Source organism: Scyliorhinus torazame, chromosome 14, assembly GCF_047496885.1.
Source record: "Scyliorhinus torazame isolate Kashiwa2021f chromosome 14, sScyTor2.1, whole genome shotgun sequence".
Classification (NCBI taxonomy): domain Eukaryota; kingdom Metazoa; phylum Chordata; class Chondrichthyes; order Carcharhiniformes; family Scyliorhinidae; genus Scyliorhinus; species Scyliorhinus torazame.
Genome location: NC_092720.1, coordinates 127,504,891 through 127,528,523, shown reverse-complemented (window position 1 = coordinate 127,528,523; position 23,633 = coordinate 127,504,891). Strand labels below are relative to the sequence as shown.

Below are 23,633 nucleotides of genomic sequence, written 5' to 3'. Positions count from 1 at the left end.
TGGTGCGCGTAGTTTGCAAACCTGGTGACTGTAATTATTGTGCCGTTAAGGGCTGAAAGACCTCGGGTATTTTTCTAATACTTATTGATTAATTCAATTGTTTTGCAACTCCAAATCAAGGGGGGCTAGAATTGACCACGCTCTAGCCTGAGTAACAAACACAACACACACACATTGTAGAAACCATATCACTCATATACAGCATGTCATTTTCCAGACAGGTTTGCATGATTGTTATAAAAGCTTGTACTGTTTATTAATGATCTTCAAGTGTATATATATATACAAGAAACTGCAACACAAACTACAAACATTTTACACAAGATCACCACACAACAGGAGCAGCCCGAACTTTACATACTGAGCCATCTCAGTTACAAACACTACTGGTCCAAACACATTATTTGTAGGATAAGAGGAGAGTGGGTGTATGGGTGTTGGTGGATTTATTATTTTTTTTGAGAGGGGCGGGGGGAGGAGATGAGGTTGGAGAGGAGAGGGGGGATAGAGAGAGGGAGAGAGAGAGAGAGGGGGAGAGAGAGAGAGAGAGAGAGAGAGAGAGAGAGAGAGAGAGAGAGAGAGAGAGAGAGAGAGAGAGAGAGAGAGAGAGAGAGAGAGAAGAAATGCTTCAAAGTCTGACAAGAAATGTGCAAGCTTTCATTTTTTCATTGTTTAATAAAAAAACCTAGTTATTCCACTTTTCAAAAGTTCTGATGGAACTATCATCATATAGTTAGATTCTGTACCTCAGCAGCAAAGCAACCTGGTTTGGGGAGAAACAAGAACTGCGCTGTAACAATTGACCGCTCAGTTTTACTCACACCAGTGGAGGAGCAAGGGATGCAGAGAACAGACTTCCTCTGCACACTGTGGACCATAAGTATAAAGCTATTCTTTGTAACAGATTTTAAATTCTGTTGCACATCCTTTTGGGAGCCACACCAATCTCAAGATATATGGAGAGTCCACCAGCAGATGGGTTTGATTCACAAACACCTCAACTTTTTCCCCTGTATTAAAAAATGAAAATTGTAGAGATTTTCTTTTTCTCATTGAGAAAATATTCAAGTAGTTCTCGAATAACTCCCAGTAGTCACTGCAGACCACTAACTGCATCAGACGTTTAGGACCGTGAGTCATGTCCAACAAGCACCAAGGATGGCCATTAAATCCATCCACTCGAAGAGACTACCTCATTACCTGTAGAAGAGAACACATTCCATAGAGGAATAACACAAACTCTGATTGGGAGACCTCTTCCTCCTACATTGCACTTGTATCACCACTAACTGTGGGCATTGAACTGGGACCATCTTCCCCTCCAATCTATAGCCATCCCTCTAATTTCAGCAGCTGACTGGGGTTGCTAATTGTAATGAGCATCTAGAGAATATGCATGCTTTCTGCCTTGTATACGAACATAAGTAATGAGCTGCTACTAATTAGGGTAAATGGATAAGAATAAAATCCACTACTCCAAAATACAAAGTTAACAGAGAAACCGCTGGCTAATGTGAATCTGTTATCTTGGAATAGTTAATGCACGCCAAGAGTGTAGGAGGAGGAAGCCTTGCTGCTTCAGCTCAGAGAATGGCCTGTGTAACCATAAAATCATCTAAGTCGGGTCGGATGAAAATCAAAACCTTTTTGCAGGTTCTCTCAATTTTAAAGGGGTCAGGGAACTTACAAATTCACTATATGCTGTCTGATCAACAATGGAAGCGCTATTGAGAAGGTGAATGCTTCTTTCGCTGCGATCTCTGGACACCGCAGCAGTGTTTGTGTTCAGTGAAATCTATCCATCACCTGCGAACCTCTGCTTTATTCAGATACCAAACTAAACATCTATACAGTGGCTTTTAAACAGTTACTATCCAATACCAGGCTTTAGGACTTCTCTTTCCTCTTTAATTTGGACACCTTTTTGACGGTGCCATTTTTGTTGAGGAGCTTTAGAACTCTATCCTTGTGATCCAGAACCTTCATCATTGTGTCTTTAGCCTCAGTGATCTGGTCAATAACCAATTTGCAGCGTTGCATGTTCCCCTGTGAAAACAATAGAGCACAGCAGTGTTACAGAAGGTGAGGAACAGGTTTGAACACAAGAAGCTCCAGAGTAACTTCAAATATAGAACTCAATACCTTTTAAGAAATTTAATAGCACAAACAACGTCCATAAGCAAAAGTGGTCCAGAACACCACTGAATATCATTGGCTAACAGTATAAGAAAGTAGTGGCAAAAGTCTAGATAAATGCACACTTTCAATTTTGACTTTTAAAAAAAATGTTAATATTTGATACATTTCATGCTGTCCAATTCAGAGCCTCTCAAGATATCCAGTTCAGAAAGCAAGGCTTTGATATTACCATCACATTTATGATTTTACTAGTCATTGGACCAATTGGAAATAACATTGTACTGCCACCCATGCACCAAACTCTAGGTTATCCTGTATTGAGCTACATGGTAGCCTTTACCCATTTTCCCCCCAATTCTGGGATATGTATATCACTGACGAGGCTAGCATTTATTTCCCATCCATGGTTGCCCCTTTGAAGGTGGCGCTGAATCTCCTTGAGTAGCAGCTTAATAGAAACAAGTAAATGGCTAGCTATTCCAGAGAGCAGACAAGAGTCAACCACACAGTTGTAAGACAGACCAGGTAAGGGTGACAGGTTTCATTCACTTCAGTGAACCAGTGGGTTTTTACAACAATCCAACAGCTACTTGATCCCATTTCCAATCCCGTTATCAAAAAACTGAACTGACATTTTCCCGAAAGTCACTGCACTCCTCTCATTTTCTTCAAACGTTCCAATTATTCTGAAGTTCATAAATCATGCTGGTGTACAGCTGTGTTTTGGGATCCCATCCAGATGATTGTCCTCTTATTCTGTCCTCATTCATTTCCAACAGGTCTCCAACTTAAGGACTCTTGCTGATTCCTCACCTTCACCTAATTCAGCATAGACCTGTAGACTTTGTGGTCTATCAAGCAGTTCCAGTATAGGTGCATTTGCCCCACTCAATTGTCAGGTCCAATTATTTAAACTTCTCCCCATCTCACAATAATATGTATTATTTTAGCTGCTTTGACTCACTTCCATACCAGGTAACTGAAGAGAAACTGGAATTTACTTAACCCTGTGCACAATATAGATCCGGTGCATAATTAGTCTGCTCATGACGACAACCCAGACTACATGCCCTCCAATCAATCAGCAACATACCTGAATCAGCTCGTTGATTCGATGCATGTCATCGTCTGCAGCTGCTTTTTTCTTTGGAATCAGACCCTCTTGCAAAGAAGCCAATCGGCTGTACACATCATGTTCCAAACTAGTCTGTGCCATTCAGGATAGAGGGGAAGGAACAGACAAGGTGTAAGGTGGAAACTCAAATTCTAACACTGACAAGTAATTTTGAGTAACTCTTTGGATAAAATATTCAAAAGTGGTAAATGACCAGAAGGGATTTTTTCCTCCTCAAATTTCTCCCCTCCACCCCCACAACCCAAAAGATGTGCAGGTTAAGTGGATTGGCCACACTAAAATTACCCCTTAATTGGAAAAAAAATAATTAGGTACTCTAAATTTAAAAAAAACCTTCTTCCCCTCAGTGAATTATAAAGACTAGGTAGGTGACCTCTCGTATCATGATATGGAGTCCAATCTTCATAAATTAATCTTGAAACAGCATCAATAATTGCAGTTATATACCATCCCTAATGTAGAAACAACATCTCAAAGAACAAAAGAAGCTCAAAAAATATATTTTCCTTTGCCTTGGCTATTAAGAGATTAAACGCGAGACTTCCGGGTGCGGCGATGACCAGCTGAGTCGCACGTTTCGGCAGCTCCCGGTGAAACGGATTTTTGGGCTCTTGATAGGAGCCCCAACGGCAATTTTGACGGCTAAAAACACTGCGGTAAACCAGAAGGGAATCCCCCCTGGATACAGATGAAAAAAGGAGAAAGTGGCCGGATTGCAGTGGATCCTTTAGAACAGCGGCAAGGAAGGCAAGCAAAAACCAAGATGGCGTCGGAAGGTGGCAGTTTAACATGGGGCCCTGAACAACAAGAGTTCTTGAAATGCTGTGTGGAAGAGCTCAAAAAGGAAATGAAGAAAGAGCTGTTGGCCCCGATACTACAGGCGATCGAAGGGCTAAAGGAGGAACAAAAGACCCAGGAGCGGGAGCTTCGGGTCGTGAAGGCAAAGGCAGCCGAGAATGAGGACGATATACAGGGCCTGGTGGTGAAGACGGAGACGCAGGAGGCACATCAGAAACGATGTGTGGAAAGGTTGGAGTCACTGGAGAACAACGCAAGGAGGAACAACCTGAGGATTCTTGGTCTTCCTGAAGGTGCGGAGGGAGCGGACGTCGGGGCATATGTGAGCACGATGCTGCACTCGTTAATGGGAGCGGAGGCCCCGGCGTGTCCGTTGGAGGTGGAGGGAGCATACCGAGTGATGGCGCGAGGACCGAGAGCAGGAGAAATTCCCAGAGCCATAGTGGTGAGATTCCTCCGTTTTAAGGATAGAGAAATGGTCCTTAGATGGGCAAAGAAAACTCGGAGCAGTAAATGGGAGAACGCGGTGATCCGCGTTTATCAAGACTGGAGTGCGGAGGTGGCGAGAAGGAGGGCGAGCTTTAATCGGGCCAAGGCGGTGCTTCATAAAAAGATGATAAAATTTGGAATGCTGCAACCGGCAAGACTGTGGGTCACATATCGAGGGAGGCACCACTACTTTGAGACGGCGGATGAAGCGTGGACTTTTATTGTGGAAGAAAAACTGGAATGAGCGGGCTATTAAAAAGAACGTTTGAACAAAGTGTTGGGCGAATGTGGGGGGCGAAGAGGGGGGTTAAAAAGGGGGGGAAAGAGGAGTTTTATGTACTAATCCTGCGATGTGGTAACTTTTCTCTCTTCCACAGGTGGTGATGGGGGGAGGAGGGGAGGTGGAGGAGATGGGGCGTTGGCCATTGGGGGCGGGGCCAAGGGAGAAGCGCGGGCTTGGTTCCCGCGCTATGATAATCATGGCGGGAATAGAGAAGCAGGAAGGAGGGGGCGTCGCACGGTGCGAGCCGAGGTCACGGGGGGAAGCCGAGGTCGGCCAGAGTTTGCTGACTTCTGGGAGCAACATGGGGGGAGTAATTACGCTAGCGGGGGATCTAGCGGGGGGGGGGGGGGGGGGGGGGGGGGAATTACTGGGTTGCTGCTGCTGGGGAGAGGGGGGAGCTGGTATGGGAGGGGATGGGCAGGGGGGCACCGCCTGGGGAGATACAGCTGCGTGGGAACCGGGTGAGGAGCTGGAAAAAGGGGATGGCTAATCGACAAGGGGGGGTAGGAAGCCCCCCAACCCGGCTGATCACGTGGAACGTGAGAGGGCTGAACGGGCTGATAAAGAGGGCACGGGTACTCGCACACCTTAAGAAACTTAAGGCAGATGTGGTTATGTTACAGGAAACGCACCTGAAACTGATAGACCAGGTTAGGCTACGCAAAGGATGGGTGGGGCAGGTGTTCCATTCGGGGCTAGATGCAAAAAACAGGGGGGTGGCTATATTAGTGGGGAAGCGGGTAATGTTCGAGGCAAAGACTATAGTGGCGGATAACGGGGGCAGATACGTGATGGTGAGTGGCAAACTACAGGGGGAGACGGTGGTTTTGGTAAACGTATATGCCCCGAACTGGGATGATGCCAATTTTATGAGGCGGATGCTAGGACGCATTCCGGACCTAGAGATGGGAAAGCTGATAATGGGGGGAGATTTTAATACGGTGTTGGAACCAGGGCTGGATAGGTCGAAGTCCAGGACTGGAAGGAGGACGGCAGCAGCCAAGGTACTTAAAGATTTTATGGAGCAGATGGTAGGTGCAGACCCGTGGAGATTCAGCAGACCTAGGAGTAAGGAGTTCTCGTTTTTCTCCTATGTCCATAAAGTCTACTCGCGAATAGACTTTTTTGTGCTGGGAAGGGCGTTGATCCCGAAGGTGAGGGGAACGGAGTATACGGCTATAGCCATTTCGGATCACGCTCCACACTGGGTAGACTTGGAGATAGGGGAGGAAACAGGAGGGCACCCACCCTGGAGAATGGACATGGGACTAATGGCAGATGAGGGTGTGTGTCTAAGGGTGAGGGGGTGCATTGAAAAGTACTTGGAACTCAATGATAATGGGGAGGTCCAGGTGGGAGTGGTCTGGGAGGCGTTGAAGGCGGTGGTTAGAGGGGAGCTGATATCAATAAGGGCACATAAAGGGAAGCAGGAGAGTAAGGAACGGGAGCGGTTGCTGCAAGAACTTTTGAGGGTGGACAGACAATATGCGGAAGCACCGGAGGAGGGACTGTACAGGGAAAGGCAAAGGCTACATGTAGAATTTGACTTGCTGACTACGGGCACTGCAGAGGCACAATGGAGGAAGGCACAGGGTGTACAGTACGAATATGGGGAGAAGGCGAACAGGTTGCTGGCACACCAATTGAGGAAAAGGGGAGCAGCGAGGGAAATAGGGGGAGTGAGGGATGAGGAAGGAGAGATGGAGCGGGGAGCGGAGAGAGTGAATGGAGTGTTCAAGACATTTTATAAAAAATTATATGAAGCTCAACCCCCGGATGGGAGGGAGAGAATGATGGGCTTCTTGGATCGGCTGGAATTTCCCAAGGTGGAAGGGCAGGAAAGGGTGGGACTGGGAGCACAGATCGAGGTAGAAGAAGTGGTGAAAGGAATTAGGAGCATGCAGGCGGGAAAGACCCCGGGACCGGATGGATTCCCAGTCGAATTCTACAGAAAATATGTGGACTTGCTCGCCCCGGTATTGACGAGGACCTTTAATGAGGCAAAGAAAAGGGGACAACTGCCCCCGACTATGTCTGAAGCAACGATATCGCTTCTCTTAAAGAAGGAAAAGGACCCGCTACAATGCGGGTCCTATAGACCTATTTCCCTCCTAAATGTAGATGCCAAGATCCTGGCCAAGGTAATGGCAATGAGAATAGAGGAATGTGTCCCGGGGGTGGTCCACGAGGACCAAACTGGGTTTGTGAAGGGGAGACAGCTGAACACGAATATACGGAGGCTGTTAGGGGTAATGATGATGGCCCCACCAGAGGGGGAAACGGAGATAGTAGTGGCGATGGATGCCGAGAAAGCATTTGATAGAGTGGAGCGGGATTATTTGTGGGAGGTGTTGAGGAGATTTGGTTTTGGAGAGGGGTATGTTAGATGGGTGCAGCTGTTGTATAGGGCCCCGATGGCGAGCGTGGTCACGAATGGACGGGGATCTGCATATTTCCGGCTCCATAGAGGGACAAGGCAGGGATGCCCCCTGTCCCCATTATTGTTTGCACTGGCGATTGAGCCCCTGGCGATAGCGTTGAGGGGTTCCAAGAAGTGGAGGGGAGTACTTAGAGGAGGAGAAGAACACCGGGTATCTTTGTATGCGGACGATTTGCTACTATACGTTGCAGACCCGGCGGAGGGGATGCCAGAAATAATGCGGATACTTGGGGAGTTTGGGGATTTTTCAGGGTATAAATTGAACATGGGGAAAAGTGAGTTGTTTGTGGTGCATCCAGGGGAGCAGAGTAGAGAAATAGAGGACCTACCGTTGAGGAAGGTAACAAGGGACTTTCGTTACCTGGGGATCCAGATAGCCAAGAATTGGGGCACATTGCATAGGTTAAATTTAACGCGGTTGGTGGAACAAATGGAGGAGGATTTCAAGAGATGGGATATGGTATCCCTGTCACTGGCAGGGAGGGTGCAGGCGGTTAAGATGGTGGTCCTCCCGAGATTCCTCTTTGTGTTTCAGTGCCTCCCGGTGGTGATCACGAAGGCTTTTTTTTAAAAAAAAGGATTGAAAAGAGCATCATGGGTTTTGTGTGGGCCGGGAAGACCCCGAGAGTGAGGAAGGGATTCTTACAGCGTAGCAGGGATAGGGGGGGGGGCTGGCACTACCGAGCCTAAGTGAGTATTATTGGGCCGCTAATATTTCAATGGTGAGTAGGTGGATGGGAGAGGAGGGAGCGGCGTGGAAGAGATTGGAGAGGGCGTCCTGTAGGGGGACTAGCCTACAGGCTATGGTGACAGCCCCATTGCCGTTCTCACCGAGGAACTACATCACAAGCCCGGTGGTGGTGGCTACACTGAAGATTTGGGGACAGTGGAGACGGCATAGGGGAAAGACTGGAGCCTTGGGGGGGTCCCCGATAAGAAACAACCATAGGTTTGCCCCGGGGGGAATGGATGGGGGATATGGAATGTGGCAAAGAGCAGGAATAATGCAACTGAAAGATCTGTTTGTGGATGGGAAGTTCGCGAGTCTGGGAGCGCTGACCGAGAAATATGGGTTGCCCCAAGGGAATGCATTCAGGTATATGCAACTGAGGGCTTTTGCGAGGCAACAGGTGAGGGAATTCCCGCAGCTCCCGACACAAGAGGTGCAGGACAGAGTGATCTCAAAGACATGGGTGGGGGATGGTAAGGTGTCAGATATATATAGGGAAATGAGGGACGAAGGGGAGGCTATGGTAGATGAACTAAAAGGGAAATGGGAAGAAGAGCTGGGGGAGGAGATCGAGGAGGGGCTGTGGGCAGATGCCCTAAGCAGGGTAAACTCGTCGTCCTCGTGTGCCAGGCTAAGCCTGATTCAGTTTAAGGTATTACACAGGGCGCATACGACTGGAGCACGGCTCAGTACATTTTTTGGGGTGGAGGATAGGTGTGCGAGGTGCTCGAGAAGCCCAGCGAATCATACCCATATGTTTTGGTCATGCCCGGCACTACAGGGGTTTTGGATGGGGGTGACAAAGGTGCTTTCAAAAGTAGTGGGGGTCCGGGTCGAACCAAGCTGGGGGTTGGCTGTATTTGGGGTTGCACAAGAGCCGGGAGTGCAGGAGGCGAGAGAGGCCGATGTTTTGGCCTTTGCATCCCTAGTAGCCCGGCGCAGGATATTGTTAATGTGGAAAGAAGCCAAGCCCCCGGGGGTGGAGACCTGGATAAATGACATGGCAGGGTTTATAAAGCTAGAGCGGATTAAGTTCGTTCTCAGGGGGTCGGCTCAAGGGTTCACCAGGCAACCGTTCGTCGAATACCTCGCAGAAAGATAGATGGAATGGAAAAAAGGAGCAGCAGCCCAGGATCGGAGGGGGGAGGAGGAACCAGAAGGACTCTCAGGGTTGTTAATATATACTGTATAATATGTATAGGTCGTTGCTACAGATAATTATATATTGGACGGTGGCGCAGTGGGTTAGCCCTGTTGCCTCACGGCGCTGAGGTCCCAGGTTCGATCCCGGCCCTGGGTGGAGGCCTCCATGTGGAGTTTGCACATTCTCCCCGTGTTTGCGTGGCTTTCGCCCCTAAAACCCAAAGATGTGCAGGTTAGGTGGATTGGCCACGCTAAATTGCCCCTTAATTGGAAAAACTGAATTGGGTACTCTAAATTAATTTTTTGGGCGGAGAGATGGCAGATGGAGTTTAATCCGGACAAATGTGAGGTAATGCATTTTGGAAGGTCTAATGCAGGTAGGGAATATACAGTGAATGGTAGAACCCTCAAGAGTATTGAATTTCAGAGAGATCTAGGTGTACAGGTCCACAGGTCATTGAAAGGGGCAACACAGGTGGAGAAGGTAGTCAAGAAGGCATACGGCATGCTTGCCTTCATTGGCCGGGGCATTGAGTATAAGAATTGGCAAGTCATGTTGCAGCTGTATAGAACCTTAGTTAGGCCACACTTGGAGTATAGTGTTCAATTCTGGTCGCCACACTACCAGAAGGATGTGGAGGCTTTAGAGAGGGTGCAGAAGAGATTTACCAGAATGTTGCCTGGTATGGAGGGCATAAGCTATGAGGAGCGGTTGAATAAACTCGGTTTGTTCTCACTGGAACGAAGGAGGTTGAGGGGCGACCTGATAGAGGTATACAAAATTATGAGGGGCATAGACAGAGTGGATAGTCAGAGGCTTTTCCCCAGGGTAGAGGGGTCAATTACTAGGGGGCATAGGTTTAAGGTGAGAGGGGCAAGGTTTAGAGTAGATGTACGAGGCAAGTTTTTTACGCAGAGGGTAGTGGGTACCTGGAACTCGCTACCGGAGGAGGTAGTGGAAGCAGGGACGATAGGGACATTTAAGGGGCATCTTGACAAATATATGAATAGGATGGGAATAGAAGGATACGGACCCAGGAAGTGTATAAGATTGTAGTTTAGTCGGGCAGTATGGTCGGCACGGGCTTGGAGGGCCGAAGGGCCTGTTCCTGTGCTGTACATTTCTTTGTTCTTTGACTGTTAAATTATATTTTTGGAGAGTGTTACTTGTGATAAGGCAGTTGCCAATTAGGGTTAGTTTTCATTTTTGTTATTTATTATTTATTCATTTTTATTTTTTTTTGTTTGTTTATAAAATAGGTCATTGTTATTTGTGTTGTTATAATATTGTGTAAAGGATGCACAATGTACTGTGTTGGTTGACCAAAAATTTTCAATAAAATATTTATTTAAAAAAAAAGAGATTAAACGCATATTCAATAAGTTTGGAGGAGAAGGAGATGAATGTTCAGAGGAACGAACTCCAGACTGTGGAGACTAGACAGTTGAAAGCACAACTGCCAACCATTGCATCAAATGAGAACAGATACAGTTGAGGGTAGAGTTTGGAACAGAGAATTTAGGACACATGTTGGCACTGGGAGGAAAAGACCGAAATCTAGAAGAAATTTGAAGAAAGAATTTCAAATAATGGATTGTAGGGAAATTATGTGCCAAAAAGGAGCAGCAACAATGGGGTGCAGATTAACGGTGCGTTGTGGAGTAGGATATCAGTAGAGTTTAGGATGAGTTGAAGATTATGGGGGTGGATTGTTAGGGGGGCAGCCAGAGGAGTAATTGGATAGTTGACAAAGGCAGGGATGAAGGATTCAGCAACAGATGGGGTAGGCCGAGGTGAATGATATTACCATGGTACAAGTAGGCAGCCTTTGTGACGGCTTGGAAATGGGATTAGGAGCTCAGCTTGTGATTGATTGACTGTCCTTCAACCAGACAGTAGTTGGGAAGGGGATAGATATGATACAGAGCTTATAGAATGTGTGTGGAAGAGAGAACGGAAGGAAGGGAAGAAGGGAACCAACACCAACAGCCCCCTCCCCCCAACAAAAAAAAAGGAAACCCGAAGTGGGCCCGACAAATGAAACAGAGCACGTGGGAAGGGAAGACCATAAGGGTGTATCAGGACATTGGGGCAGACCTGGCCAAAGAAAGGACTGAATTCAACCAGGCAAAATCAGCACTGCACAAAAGCAAGGTAAAATTTGGGATATTATTCCCGGCCAAACTCTGGGTACATTTTGAGGGGAAAGAGCTGTATTTTAACATCCCAGCGGCGGCTGATGAGTTTGTTAGAGCGAACAAGCTGGGGGAGGAGCACACTCAACCGCAATGAAAGACGCAATGGGGATGGAAAAGGGAAAACCAGAACAAAGAGCGGAGGACAGACCGCAAACAAGGACAATGGACTCATGAACGGTGCACATGTTTTATGCATGCGCGGGACTGTGCTGTCTTGTTTCAGAGCTTGCCTCCTCTCTCAATGCAATGGAGGGGTGGGGGGAGTGGAGCGAGGGAAATGCGGGTGAGAAATGTAAACAGGAGGACAAGACAACGGCCAGTAGGAGACAGGTTAAACAGGGCCAGAACTGGGCGAATACTGGGAGGAGGGTCACCACGGATGTTGCCTGGTATGGAGGGCATTAGCTATGAGGAGCGGTTGAATGAACTCGGTTTGTTCTCATTGGAGCGACAGAGGTTGAGGGGCGACCTGATAGAGATCTACAAAATTATGAGGGGCATAGTCAGAGTGGATAGTCAGGGGCTTTTCCCCAGGGTAGAGGGGTCAATTACTAGGGGGCATAGGTTTAAGGTGAGAGGGGCAAGGTTTAGAAGAGATGTACGAGGCAAGTTTTTTTTTTTTTTTTTTTTTTTTACACAGAGGGTAGCGTGTTTCTCAGGGGAGGGGGAGCGCCTACACAAGGAGGGGAGGGGGGAGAGAAGAGGAGACTGGGGGAGAAAGCAGAACAAAAGAGAAGCAAAGAGAAGGGCGTGATAGTGAAGCAGTACAGACATAGGCCTCGGCAGGCATGGAGCAGGGCGAGGAACCAAGAGGGCGCCGCAAACAGCCACTTGAGAGGACATCAGGGCGGATGGAGACCCCGGAGCGCAGGGGCTCACCCGCGTGGCGTACACACAGCTGGTGGCCACATAGGGGTTTCCCTTTGCTAAGGGGGCACCCAGAGCGCTGGGGCCCGGCCCCATGGTGAGAGTGGCGACCCTGGCCATTTTGGACGGCCCACTAGCAAAGGGAAACCCCGGAGTGCAGGGGTGCGTCCACCAGGTAAGTGTGGGCGATCCCACGGGATCGGGGGTCAGAAACCCCCCACCAGGATTGTTATCTGGAATGTAAGAGGACTCAACGGTCCAGTGAAAAGATCCAGAGTGTTCGCCCACCTAAGAAGCCTAAAAACAGACATAATCTACCTACAAGAGACGCACCTCAGGGAGAAGGACCGACTGCTGGTAAGAAAGGGCTGGGTGGGACAGACATACCACTCATGCTGCGGGACGAGGGCTGGGGGGGGTAGCAATATTAATTATCAAAAGGACGAGGTTTATGAGACCCAAGACAGTTACGGACCCAGGGGGAAGGTAAGTCATGGTCAGCGGTGTCCTGGAAGGGGCACCTGTTGTACTGGTAGTTGTGTATGCTCCCAACTGGGACGTCTCAGAATTCATAAAGAAGACTATGGCGGAAATCCCCGACCTTGACACACACAGACTGATTATGGCGGGCGACTTTAACTGCGTGCTGGACCCACTGACCGACCAATCAAACCCCAGAACGGGGAAAAGGTCTAGCATGGCTAGGGAGCTAGGGGCATTCATCGAACAGATGGGGGCGGTGGACCCATGGAGGTTTCTGCACCCGGGAGAAAAGGAGTTCTCGTTCTTTTCACAGGTGCACAAGGTATACACCCGTATCGACTTCTTTGCAGTGGGGAAATCGGTGCTTCCAGGGATCACGGGAACGGACTACTCCGTGATCGTTATCTCCGACCATGCTCCACATTATATGGATGTGAGGTTGGAGACAGACCGGGCCCAGAGCCCCACATGGAGGCTGAACATGGACCTCCTGGCCGGCAAGGCTTTCTGCCAAAAAATATCGCAGGCCATAAGCGAGTACATTAGTAACAACCAAAACGGGGAGGTCTCACCCTCCACGTTTTGGGAGGCACTGGAGGCCGTGATCAGAGGAGAGATCATAGCCTACAAGACAAGAGATAGGGAAGAGAGGTGGCCAGTCAACAGCTTGTGGACTCCATTCTGGAAGTCGATAGAAAGTACTCCGAGTCCCCAGCCGTAGGGCTGCTGGCGGAGAGGAAAAAGCTGCAAATGGACTTTAACCTGCTATCCACTAGGAAAGCAGTGTACCCACTCCGCCTGACACGGGGGACCTTCTACGAACACGGAGACAAGGCTGGTCGCCTATTGGCTTACCAGCTGAGAAAGCAGGCAGCCACGAGGGAAATAGCGCATGTTAAGGATAGCAAAGGGAGACTGGTAACATAGCCAAAGGAGGTCAATCGGGCATTCGAGATCTTCTGTCGGGGACATGTACACCGACGGGGATGCGGGAATAAAACAGTTCCTAGACAGACTGGAACTACCAGTGGTGGGGGAAGACAGAAGGGGGGAGCTGGAAGCACCAATAGACCTGGGAGAAATCATGGAGAGCATTAGTTCCATGCAGGCGGGGAAGGCACCGGGACCAGACGGGTTCCTGGCGGACTTCTCAAAAGAATTTGCACCAGTCCTGGCCCCACACCTAAGGGATATGTTCGTGGACTCACTGGCATGGGGCACCCTGCCCCCAACGCTAGCGCAGGCCACAATCTCACTAATACCCAAAAAAATAAAGATCTGACGGAATGTGGATCATACAGACCCATTTCACTGCTGAATGTGGACGCGAAAATACTCGCAAGGGTCCTGCCCAAAAGGTAGGCACAAGCAGCGGGGGGGGGGGGAAGAGGCTATGTGGGAAAATATACGGACATCTACTGGTCAGAGCTCGAACACCACTGGACGGGACCAGACAAAAATGGGAGGACGAACTGGGGACAGAGGTAGGATGGGGACTCTGGAGCGAAGCACTGAGCAGGGTGAACTCCACCTCCTCCTGCGGAAGGCTAAGCCTAATGCAGCTCAAAGTGGTGCACTGAACACACCTGACCAGAACCCGAATGAGCAGGTTCTTCCCGGAGGTGGAGGACAAATATGAGCGGTGCCAGAGGGACCCAGCCAACCACACCCACGTTTTGGGCTTGTCCCAACCTTGCTGGGTTCTGGACAGCCTTCTCCGAGGCAATGTCCAAGGTTGTGGTGGTGCGGCTGAAGCCATGCCCAATAGTGGCAATCTTCGGGGTATCGGAGCTACACATGGGGAAGGGGGCCAACACCCTTGCTTTCACTTCCCTAACCGCACGCCGGAGAATCCTGCTCGGCTGGCAATCGGCAGCACCACCCAAAGCTGCAGACTGGCTCGCTGACCTCTCGGAATTTCTCCACCTGGAGAAGATTAAGTACGCCATCCGAGGGTCAGAGGAAGGCTTCCTGGATACTTGGGGGCAGTTCGTCGGCCTGTTCCAAAACCTGTTCGAGGCCAGCAACGCGGAGTAAGCCGGGGGGGGGGGGGGGGGGAGATGAAGAACCAAAGGCCTGCGCAACCTGGGGGAGGAGGAATGGGGAAACCACAAGAGAAGAGGAAGGGTGCTGAAACCAATGGGGAGGGGGGAGGGGGAAGGAGGAGGAGGAAGGGGGGGGATGTCATAGATCAATCCAGACGGAAGAAAAATGTACGTAGTTAGTCAGATGAAGGACGAAACAAACCTCTCTGTAAAATAAAGCAAATTAGCGCGGACAAAAAAAATGTAATGTATATAAGCAACAGTTTATAAATACGAGAAAAGCCAATAAAAAGATTTCCCCCCCCCCAAAAAAAATAGAATGCGTGTGGGTTGTGGGGAAAGAGAAAGAGAGAGACGGGACATGCAATTATTTCAGTCTTCCCAACTGAAGGAAACAATGGCTTATTCGGAACTGGATGTTGTGGAAGCAGTGAGGCAAAACTGAAGACCTGGTAAATAGACAGAGCTGGTAAATAGATGACATCAACAGGGGCAAGCTGTTGCTAGCAAAGAGGAAATTGATGTATAGATTGACAGATAACTGGGCGGGAAGAGAACCCACTGCTACAAATGCATTGACTCGGATTGGATAAGTAAGACTGGAGCTTAGTTATGACAACACAACTTGATTTACCAAGACTTTGGAGGAGGATGGTGTGGTCAACCATGACAAAGATTGCAGAGAGGATGAGGGAATTATGCATCACAATTAGTCACAGATGATACAATTTGAGAGTTTAATTAGAGTCCGTGAACTGTACAGCACTTAGTTTACAGGTAATTTTGTGCTGAAAAAAATAATACATCACGGAGCTGAGGACCCGGGTTCGATCCTGGCCCCCGGTCACTGTACGTGTGGAGTTTGCACATTCTCTCCGTATCTGCGTGGGTCTCACCCCCACAACCCAAAAGATGTGCAGGGTAGGTAGATTGGCCACGTTAAATTGCCCCTTAATTCGAAAAAAAAGACTTGGTACTCTAAATTGTTTTTAAAATGAAAAAGTAATCCAACTTTGGGAGATTATGCGGAATGAACCCCGTATAACTCAATTGGTTAAATGACAGGGATTCATGGAGTAGGAAAACTCCAAGCAAAGAATATAGGGGCGGCACGAGTGGCACAGTGGTTAGCACTGTTGCTTCACAGCGCCAGGGTCCCAGGTTAGATTCCAGGCTTGGGTCACTATCTGTGTGGAGTCTGCACGTTCTCTGTGTCTGCGAGGGTTTCCTCCAGGTGCTCCGGTTACCTTCCTCAAGTTCCGAAAGATGTGCGTGTTAGGTGAATTGGACGTTCTGAATTCTCCGTGTACCCTAACAGGTGCCGGAATGTGGCAACTAGGGGCTTTTCACAGTAACTTCACTGCAGTGTTAATGTAAGCCTACTTGTGTCAATAAAGATTATTATTATTATGGGCCAAAAAACTCATTCTATGATGTACAAGTTTATAATTTAATATGGTGTTAGGGGTTAGGACAGTGTCATCCTCAATTTTAGTATCTATATTCATGTTGGGTGATGGCACTTTGATTTACAGCATGGTCACAACATACATTTATGCTGACACATATTTAAGCTACAATGATGAAAAGACAGGCCTGAAATGTTAACTCTTTCTCTCAACACAGATGGTGTCCGACCTGAGTATTTCCAGCATGTTCTGTTTTTATTTCAAAACTCCGCCATCCACGGTATTTGCTTTTGTACTCATTTTAATCTATTTTGCAATGTTACAGATGGAGAAATTCAACAGCAATGTGTAACATGCTGCAGATGTACAATTGTTCAATAATCTGCCATTATACATTTAGAGAGATCCATGTGAAGGTCAAAGAACAATGGAGTGGTTGGGGGTTCTGGAGACTGAAATAGTTGCACAATGTGTCTCGTGTTGAGAGAGAAATGTTGAATACTGAATGTTTGTAGCATTTGAAACAAGGTAAATGAGTTGAGGGCACGAATCATCGCAGATGTGTATGATTTGGTGGCCACTACAGAGGCATGGTTGCAGGGTGGTCAGGATGGGAGTTAAATATCCAAGGGTATCAGACTATTCGGAAGGATGGACAGGAAGGTAAGGGAGGTGGTGTAGCTAGGATGTCATTAGAGCGATAGTGAGAGATGATATAGGTTCCATGGAAAAAGAGGTTGAATCCATTTGGTGGAAATTAGAAATAGTAAGGAAAAAAGGTCGCTGATAGGCGTAGTCTATAGGTCACCAAATAATATCACAGTTGGGATGGCAATAAACAACTAAATAATTGATGTCAAAATGGTACGGCAATTTTCATGGGGTTTTTAATCTACATGTCGATTGGTCAAACCAGGTCAGTTAAGACAGACATGAGGAGGGGTTCAGAGAATGTATCCACAACAGTTTCTTTAAACAATACGTAATGGAACCTACGAGGGAGCAAGCTATCTTAGATCTGGTCCTGTGCAACGAGACAGAAATAATTAATGAATTCGTAGTAAGGGATCCTTTTGGAAGGACCGATCACAGTATGGTTGAATTTAAAATTCAGATGGAGGGTGAGAAGGTAAAATCCAATATCAGTGTCTTGTGCTTAAACAAAGGAGACTACAATGGGATGAGGAAGGAGTTGGTGAAGGTAGACTGGGAGCAAAGACTTTATGGTGGGACAATTGAGGAACAGTGGAGGACTTTCAAAGTGATTTTTCACAGTGCTCAACAAAAGCATATACCAGTGAAGAGGAAGGACTGTAGGAAAAGGGCCAATCAGCCATTGATATCTAAGGAAATAAAGGAGGGTATCAAATTGAAAGGAAATGCAAACAAAGTGGCAAAGATTAGTGGGAAACTAGAGGATTGGGAAATCTTTAAATGTCAACGGAAAGCCACGAAAAAAGCTATAAAGAAAAGTAAGTTAGATTATGAGAGCTCAGAATATAAAAACAAGTAGCAAAAGATTTTACAAATATGTAAAACGAAAGAGAGTGGCTAAGGTAAACATTGGTCCTTTAGAGGATGAGAAGGGGGATTTAATAATGGGAAATGAAGAAATGGCCGAGGCATTGAACAGGTATTTCACAGTGGAAGACACTGCCAAGAATTGATGGCAAGGAGGCAATGGCAGGTGAAGATCTAAAAACAATAATTATCACTAAGGAGGTAGTATTGGGCAAGCTAATGGGATTAAGGGTACAAAAGTCTCCTGACCCTGATTGAGTGCATCCAGGTACTAAAAGAGATGGTGGGGGAAATAGCAAATGCGCTCGTGGTAATTTACCAAAATTCGCTGGGGCGGTCCCGGTAGATTAAACAGCAAATGTGACGCCATTGTTTAAAAAAAGGAGGTAGACAAATGGCGCGTAATTATAGGCCAGTTAGCTTAACTTGTGTAGAAGGGAAAATGCATGGATCTATCAAGGATGCACGGCATTCTAGGTAATGTATTAGTATGGATAGAGAATTGGTTAACTAACAGGAAGCAAAGAGTGGGATAAATGGGCGTTTTTCTGGTTGGCGATCAGGAACTAGTGGTGTGCCTCAGAGATCAGTTTTGGGACCGCAACTGTTTACAATTTACATAGATGATTTGGAATCGAGGACCAAGTGAAAATGTGTCAAAGGGGCAGCATGGTGGCACAGTGATTAGCACTGCTGCCTCACGGCACCAAGGTCCAATCCCGGCTCTGGGTCACTGTCCGTGTGGAGTTTCATTCTCCCTGTGTTTGCATGGATTTCGCCCCCACGACCCAAAAGATGTGCAGGGAGGTGGATTGGCCATTCTAAATTACCCCTTAATTGGAAAAAATGAATTGGGTACTCTAAATGTATTTAAAAAAAGAAAATGTGTCAAAGTTCACAGATGACAGTGAGATGAGTGGTAGAGTGATGTGTGCAGGGGACACAGTCTTCAGAGGGATATAGAGTGTTTAAGTGAGTGGGCAAGGGTCTGGCAGATGGAGTACAATGTTGGTAAATGTGAGGTCATCCACTTTGGTTGGAATAACACCAAAATGAACTATTATTTAATAAATGGTAAAAGATTGCAGCATGCTGCTGTGCAGGAGGACCTGAATGTCCTTGTACATGACTCGCAATAAGTTGGTTTGCAGGTGCAGCAGGTAATTAAGGAGGCAAATTGAATTTTGTCCTTCAATGCTAGAGGGATGGAGTTTTAAAAACAGCTGTATAGGGTATTGGTGAAGCCACGCCTGGAGTACTGTGTACTGTTTTGGTCTCCTCACTTGAGAAAGGATGTACTGGCACTGGAGGGGGTGCAGAGGATATTCACTAGGTTGACTCTGGAGTTAAGAGGGTTGGTTTATGAGGAGAGACCGAGTAGACTAGGATTATACTCATTGGAATTTAGAAGAATGAGGGGGGGATCTGATAGAAACATATACAATTATGAAGGGAATAGTTAAAATAGAAGCAGGGAGGTTGTTTCCACTGGCGGGTGAAACAAGAACTAGGGGGCATAGTCTCAAAATAAGGAGGAGCAGATTTAGGATTGAGTTGAGGTGGAACTGCTTCACTCAAAAGGGTTGTGAATCTGTGGAATTCACTGCCCAATGAAGCAATTAAGGCAAAGATAGATAGATTTTTGAACAATTAAGGAATTAAGGGTTATGGTGAGTGGCAGGTAAGTGGAGCTGAGTCCAAAAAAAGATCAGGCATGATCTTATTGAATGGCAGAGCAGGCTCAAGGGGCCAGATGGCCGACTCCTGCTCCTAGTTCTCATGTTGTTCTTATGTTCCAGAAAAGAGACAATCAAAGCTGCAACTACGCAACCGGAAAGGGAGCTGAGTCAGCTGAGATGCCAGTAGAAGTTTCAGAATGAATCCTTCTAGAAAACATTTTCAACCTGCTAGCTCACTTTTCAGGAAGTTAGTTTGGGATCACAATCGTAAGTGATCGCTTGCAACAATCAATCAAGTATCTTGTCCCATACTCCAAATGTAAAATGTTTTTTGCTGTCACTGATCACTTGCACACATCAGCATGAACACCAAATAATGGTGCACAATGCATCTTGCACCATTACAGCTAATGATCAGTTAGCAGCATTTAGTGGAGGTCACTGCTGACAACTGAATATAAAGGCCACTCTATTTACAGAGCAGCAGCAGCAAACTTGGATTCAGCTCTGTCGCATGACAAAGGCTACTTTGTTATAGTGCAGTGATGCAAGAGGCTGGTATAATTCAGCTGAGATGTAACCACATACCTGAACCACTTTCCTTATATACCTAAACTGGTGGGTGATTGGTTTGTATTAGAAGGGATATTATTTTTTTTAAATATAAATTTAGAGTACCCAATTCATTTTTTCCAATTAAGGGGCAATTTAGCGTGGCCAATCCACCTACCCTGCACATCTTTGGGTTGTGTGGGTGAGACTCATGCAAACACGGGGAGAATGTGCAAACTCCACACGGACATTGACCCAGAGCCGGGATCGAACCTAGGACCTCGGCGCCGTGAAGCAGCAATGCTAACCACTGTGCTGCCCTAGAAGGGGTATTATGATAAGTAGTTCAATATAACGTCTCCCTATAGAACTGATGCAATACTTCGGAATCTAGATTTCCAGCTTGAAATCAAAGACTCAGCACCATCCCTTCTGGTCACAGTGATGTCAAGCAGCTGATGCTCACAAATCAACCCCAAAGAAATCTCAGCTGCATAAACACTACGTCTATTAAAACTTCAGTGGTAAAGCTATCAAAAATCACTTTGAAGTTTGACAGTTATTTTAAAACTTACTGCAGATGGCAAGACAAGTCCCACTGCCCTTTATTTATTTTAAAGGATCCTGTTTAAATAGGATATATACAAATTGTTCACCTTAAATAAACCTTTTCAACTAACAGGTGGCAGGTTTTAAGACTTCAGAAAATGTCAAAACAGAAGGGTAGGCCCTGTGGAACATGCTCACACACAGTCCCAAGCCCTGCTTCATAAGATACAGGGCGAACACGATTGTTGGTACTTCTGAAACAAAATGCTGCCGTTTACTGCTCCCCTGGTTTTATGAACAAAGAACTGACATCACCATGGTCAACCAATGATCTTATTTTTTAAAAAAAGGGCCAACAACAGTCCCGCTGTGTTATATACACCCAATGCACAGCTCCAACCTCACTTACCAGCTGCATGAGTTGTGCAGCACACAGGTGCACTTTCCAACCCTGGGCCTTGCAGACAATTCCTTTTTGATTGGCTATCTCCTGCAGTGTGGGCTTTTTCTCCTCTGCCATTAAACAGAGAGGACAGGTTAGTTATCATGACGGATGCCTTTTCAACGTAGCAAGGAGCAAACAAGGTCAAACTGAAAGGGAAGAGAGACTTCTTGAACTTATTTTGGATCTTGTTTTTTTTTTTTTACAGCCAGAGGAAAAGATTCTTCCCTTTGATTTTTAAGGCCGATTCAAAACTGAATCTCACAAAAGGGCAATATCAAACCCCAGATATACTCCATTCCCCAATCTTGCAAAATCTAAAACAAAAGCCGTTTTCACTGATCTTCCAAACCTGATTTTTACAGTTTTACTCATTAAAAAAACCTCTTCGTGGGTTGGGGGCCTCGTTAATGGGGCCAGCATTTATTGCCCATCCTAATTGCTCTTGAATTGAGTGGCTTGCTTGGGCATTTAAGAGTCAACCACATTGTTGTGGACCTGGAGTCATAGGTGGGCCAGGCCAGGTCAGGGTGGCAGATATCTTTCCCAACTGACATTAGTGAACCAGATAGGTGTTTACAACAATTCACAATGGCTTCATGGTCATTATTAGACTCTTAATTTCAGATTTTTATTGAATTCAAATTCCACCATCTGCCCTGGTGGGATTCGAATCTGGGTCTCTGGATTACCAGTCCAGTGACAATACCACCACACCAACACCTCCCCAAAGTAAGACTGAAGGAAAATGTGGCAAGTCTGTAGCACCTTACATTTCCCAAAAGGTTACACACACAACACATTACGCTGAAGTGAAGTAATTGGGTTTAAATCAGTTGGTGTTCTCAGACAGAAGGTTGTGAGTTTAAGCTAGGACTTCAACCCAAGCTGACACTACAATGCAATCCTATGGGTGCTGCCTTGCTGGAAAAGTGATATTATTTGTATGATATGTTAACCAAGTTCCAGTTGATCTATTCCAGTAGCCCAGGGGAATTTCAAAGTCATATTATAATACATTTCCTGGAAAATAGCTCTCCTTCAGTAAACACCATCACCAAGATACCCAGTAACTGCACGTTACATATTGAGTACATGATGTTTCTGAAAGTAAGTTAGTGGAGCACCACAGGGTTAAAAGCTTGATGAATCTGGTTCCAAACATAAAGCCATTTGATTTAGAAAGATCCGCTATTCATGATTGCCCCCCCCCGCACAGACACGGCAGAAATGAGGGGAGAAAAAGAACTGACCTTTGACTTTCACATCAGTATATCTTTGAAAATGATGATAAGCCGCCTTCCAGGGGTTCCTGTAATGTCGAAGTAGCGTGACTGGGGGTCGAGGGCGGACAGGGACGTAACGTACACCCTCTTCATCTGCAACATAAATATCAAGCTGGACTAAGGGGTTTCAAAAGTGTAGGCAACAAACAAACAGCATGCCTGAAAAACAGGCCACTCTAACCTTGTATTATCCTTTGGTGTGATCGCACATTATACAACGCATGACATACAAATGTGGTAACAATAGTGTGTGCAAAAGTGAAATCAGACTGACAGTGGTGCAGAGAGAAACATTCAGCTTCAATGGAGTTGAAAGCCCCTTAAAGAGTTCTTCACCTTTTAAATGACTATGAGAAGTGGGAGCTGTCCTTTCACAAACAGAGACGAGCTCTTCATAACTGGCACGGAGCCTTAATTTTGCATCAATTTTACTGAATGGTGTCAAATGTTTAGATGAGTTAAGATGATAAATATCAGTACATGGTTAAGTACAGGCCTCAATAGGTGGCACAGTGGTTAGCACTGCTGCCTCACGGCACCAAGGACCCGGGTTCGATCCCAGCCCCGGGTCACTGTCTGTGTGGAGTTTGCACATTCTCCCAGTGTCTGCGTGGGTCTCACCCCGATAACCTAAAAAGGTGCAGAGTAGGTGGATTGGCCACACTAAATTGCCCCTTAATTGAAAAAAAATTGGGTACTTTAATTTTTTTAACATTTTTTGATAAAAGTACAGTCAGCAAGCGTTCAGCACTGTACTCAAATGCATGGGAATTAGAAAGCAGCCAAAGTGGATTTTTAATTTCAGCTGTGATGGTATCATATACTACATACAAGTCTTGGACTCCAGATCAAAACTAAATGTCTCCAAAGCTGTATGTAATCTCCAGTAATGGGTTATTTCAATTACTTGTGCAGTAAACCGTTCGTCAGACTATGGTTTTGGATATGTGAGCACAGATCAGATTATTTTCATGGACAAATGCCATCATCAGAGGCTCAAATTGCAGCACCCCCCCCCCACGCTCCCCCCGAAGGGCACACCAGTCCATTCCAGTTCCCCTTTCAGGTACAATACCATTTTACCTATATATTCCTTTGGAGGAGATTTCCTTTTTTCTGCCTTTAGGAGTACCGGCTTGCTGCTGCTGTTCTTTTCCTCATCCGTGCTGTTTGTTTCCATCATTTCGCTCTCTTCTGTTGAGATGATGTGCTGCTGTTTGCGGGGTTTCTTTCGGGGGGACGCACCAGGCGGGAGCTCATTACCAGGAAGGCCAAGGTTGTTCACCATTGGAGGTAGAGCAGGAGCTGCCACAGACATGGACTGGGATGATATTGTAACTGGAATTGGGGATGCGGATAGGGTGGGAGGGGGGAAGAATAGAGACAGAGGGAGAAGCAGAAAAAGGGAGAGAGAAAAAAAAAAGCAAAATTAATGAACACTCTC

At 46.6% G+C, this 23,633-nt stretch overlaps 1 protein-coding gene across 7 annotated transcripts in view; it reads right to left on the bottom strand.

Moving 5' to 3' along the window:
• Positions 1-222: 222 nt before the first annotated feature.
• LOC140390027 (histone deacetylase complex subunit SAP130-like) overlaps positions 223-23,633 on the bottom strand; it is a 91,536-nt gene continuing 68,125 nt past the window's right edge. For all 7 annotated transcript variants that reach the window (XM_072474862.1, XM_072474863.1, XM_072474867.1 and 4 more), the window contains 5 exons: positions 23,273-23,527; positions 22,157-22,282; positions 20,871-20,974; positions 3,233-3,346; positions 223-2,046 (listed from right to left, as the gene is read on the bottom strand). In XM_072474862.1, coding sequence (XP_072330963.1) covers positions 1,888-2,046; positions 3,233-3,346; positions 20,871-20,974; positions 22,157-22,282; positions 23,273-23,527 — 758 coding nt within the window. In that variant the 3' untranslated portion in view covers positions 223-1,887. The remainder of the gene's footprint in view (positions 2,047-3,232; positions 3,347-20,870; positions 20,975-22,156; positions 22,283-23,272; positions 23,528-23,633) is intronic.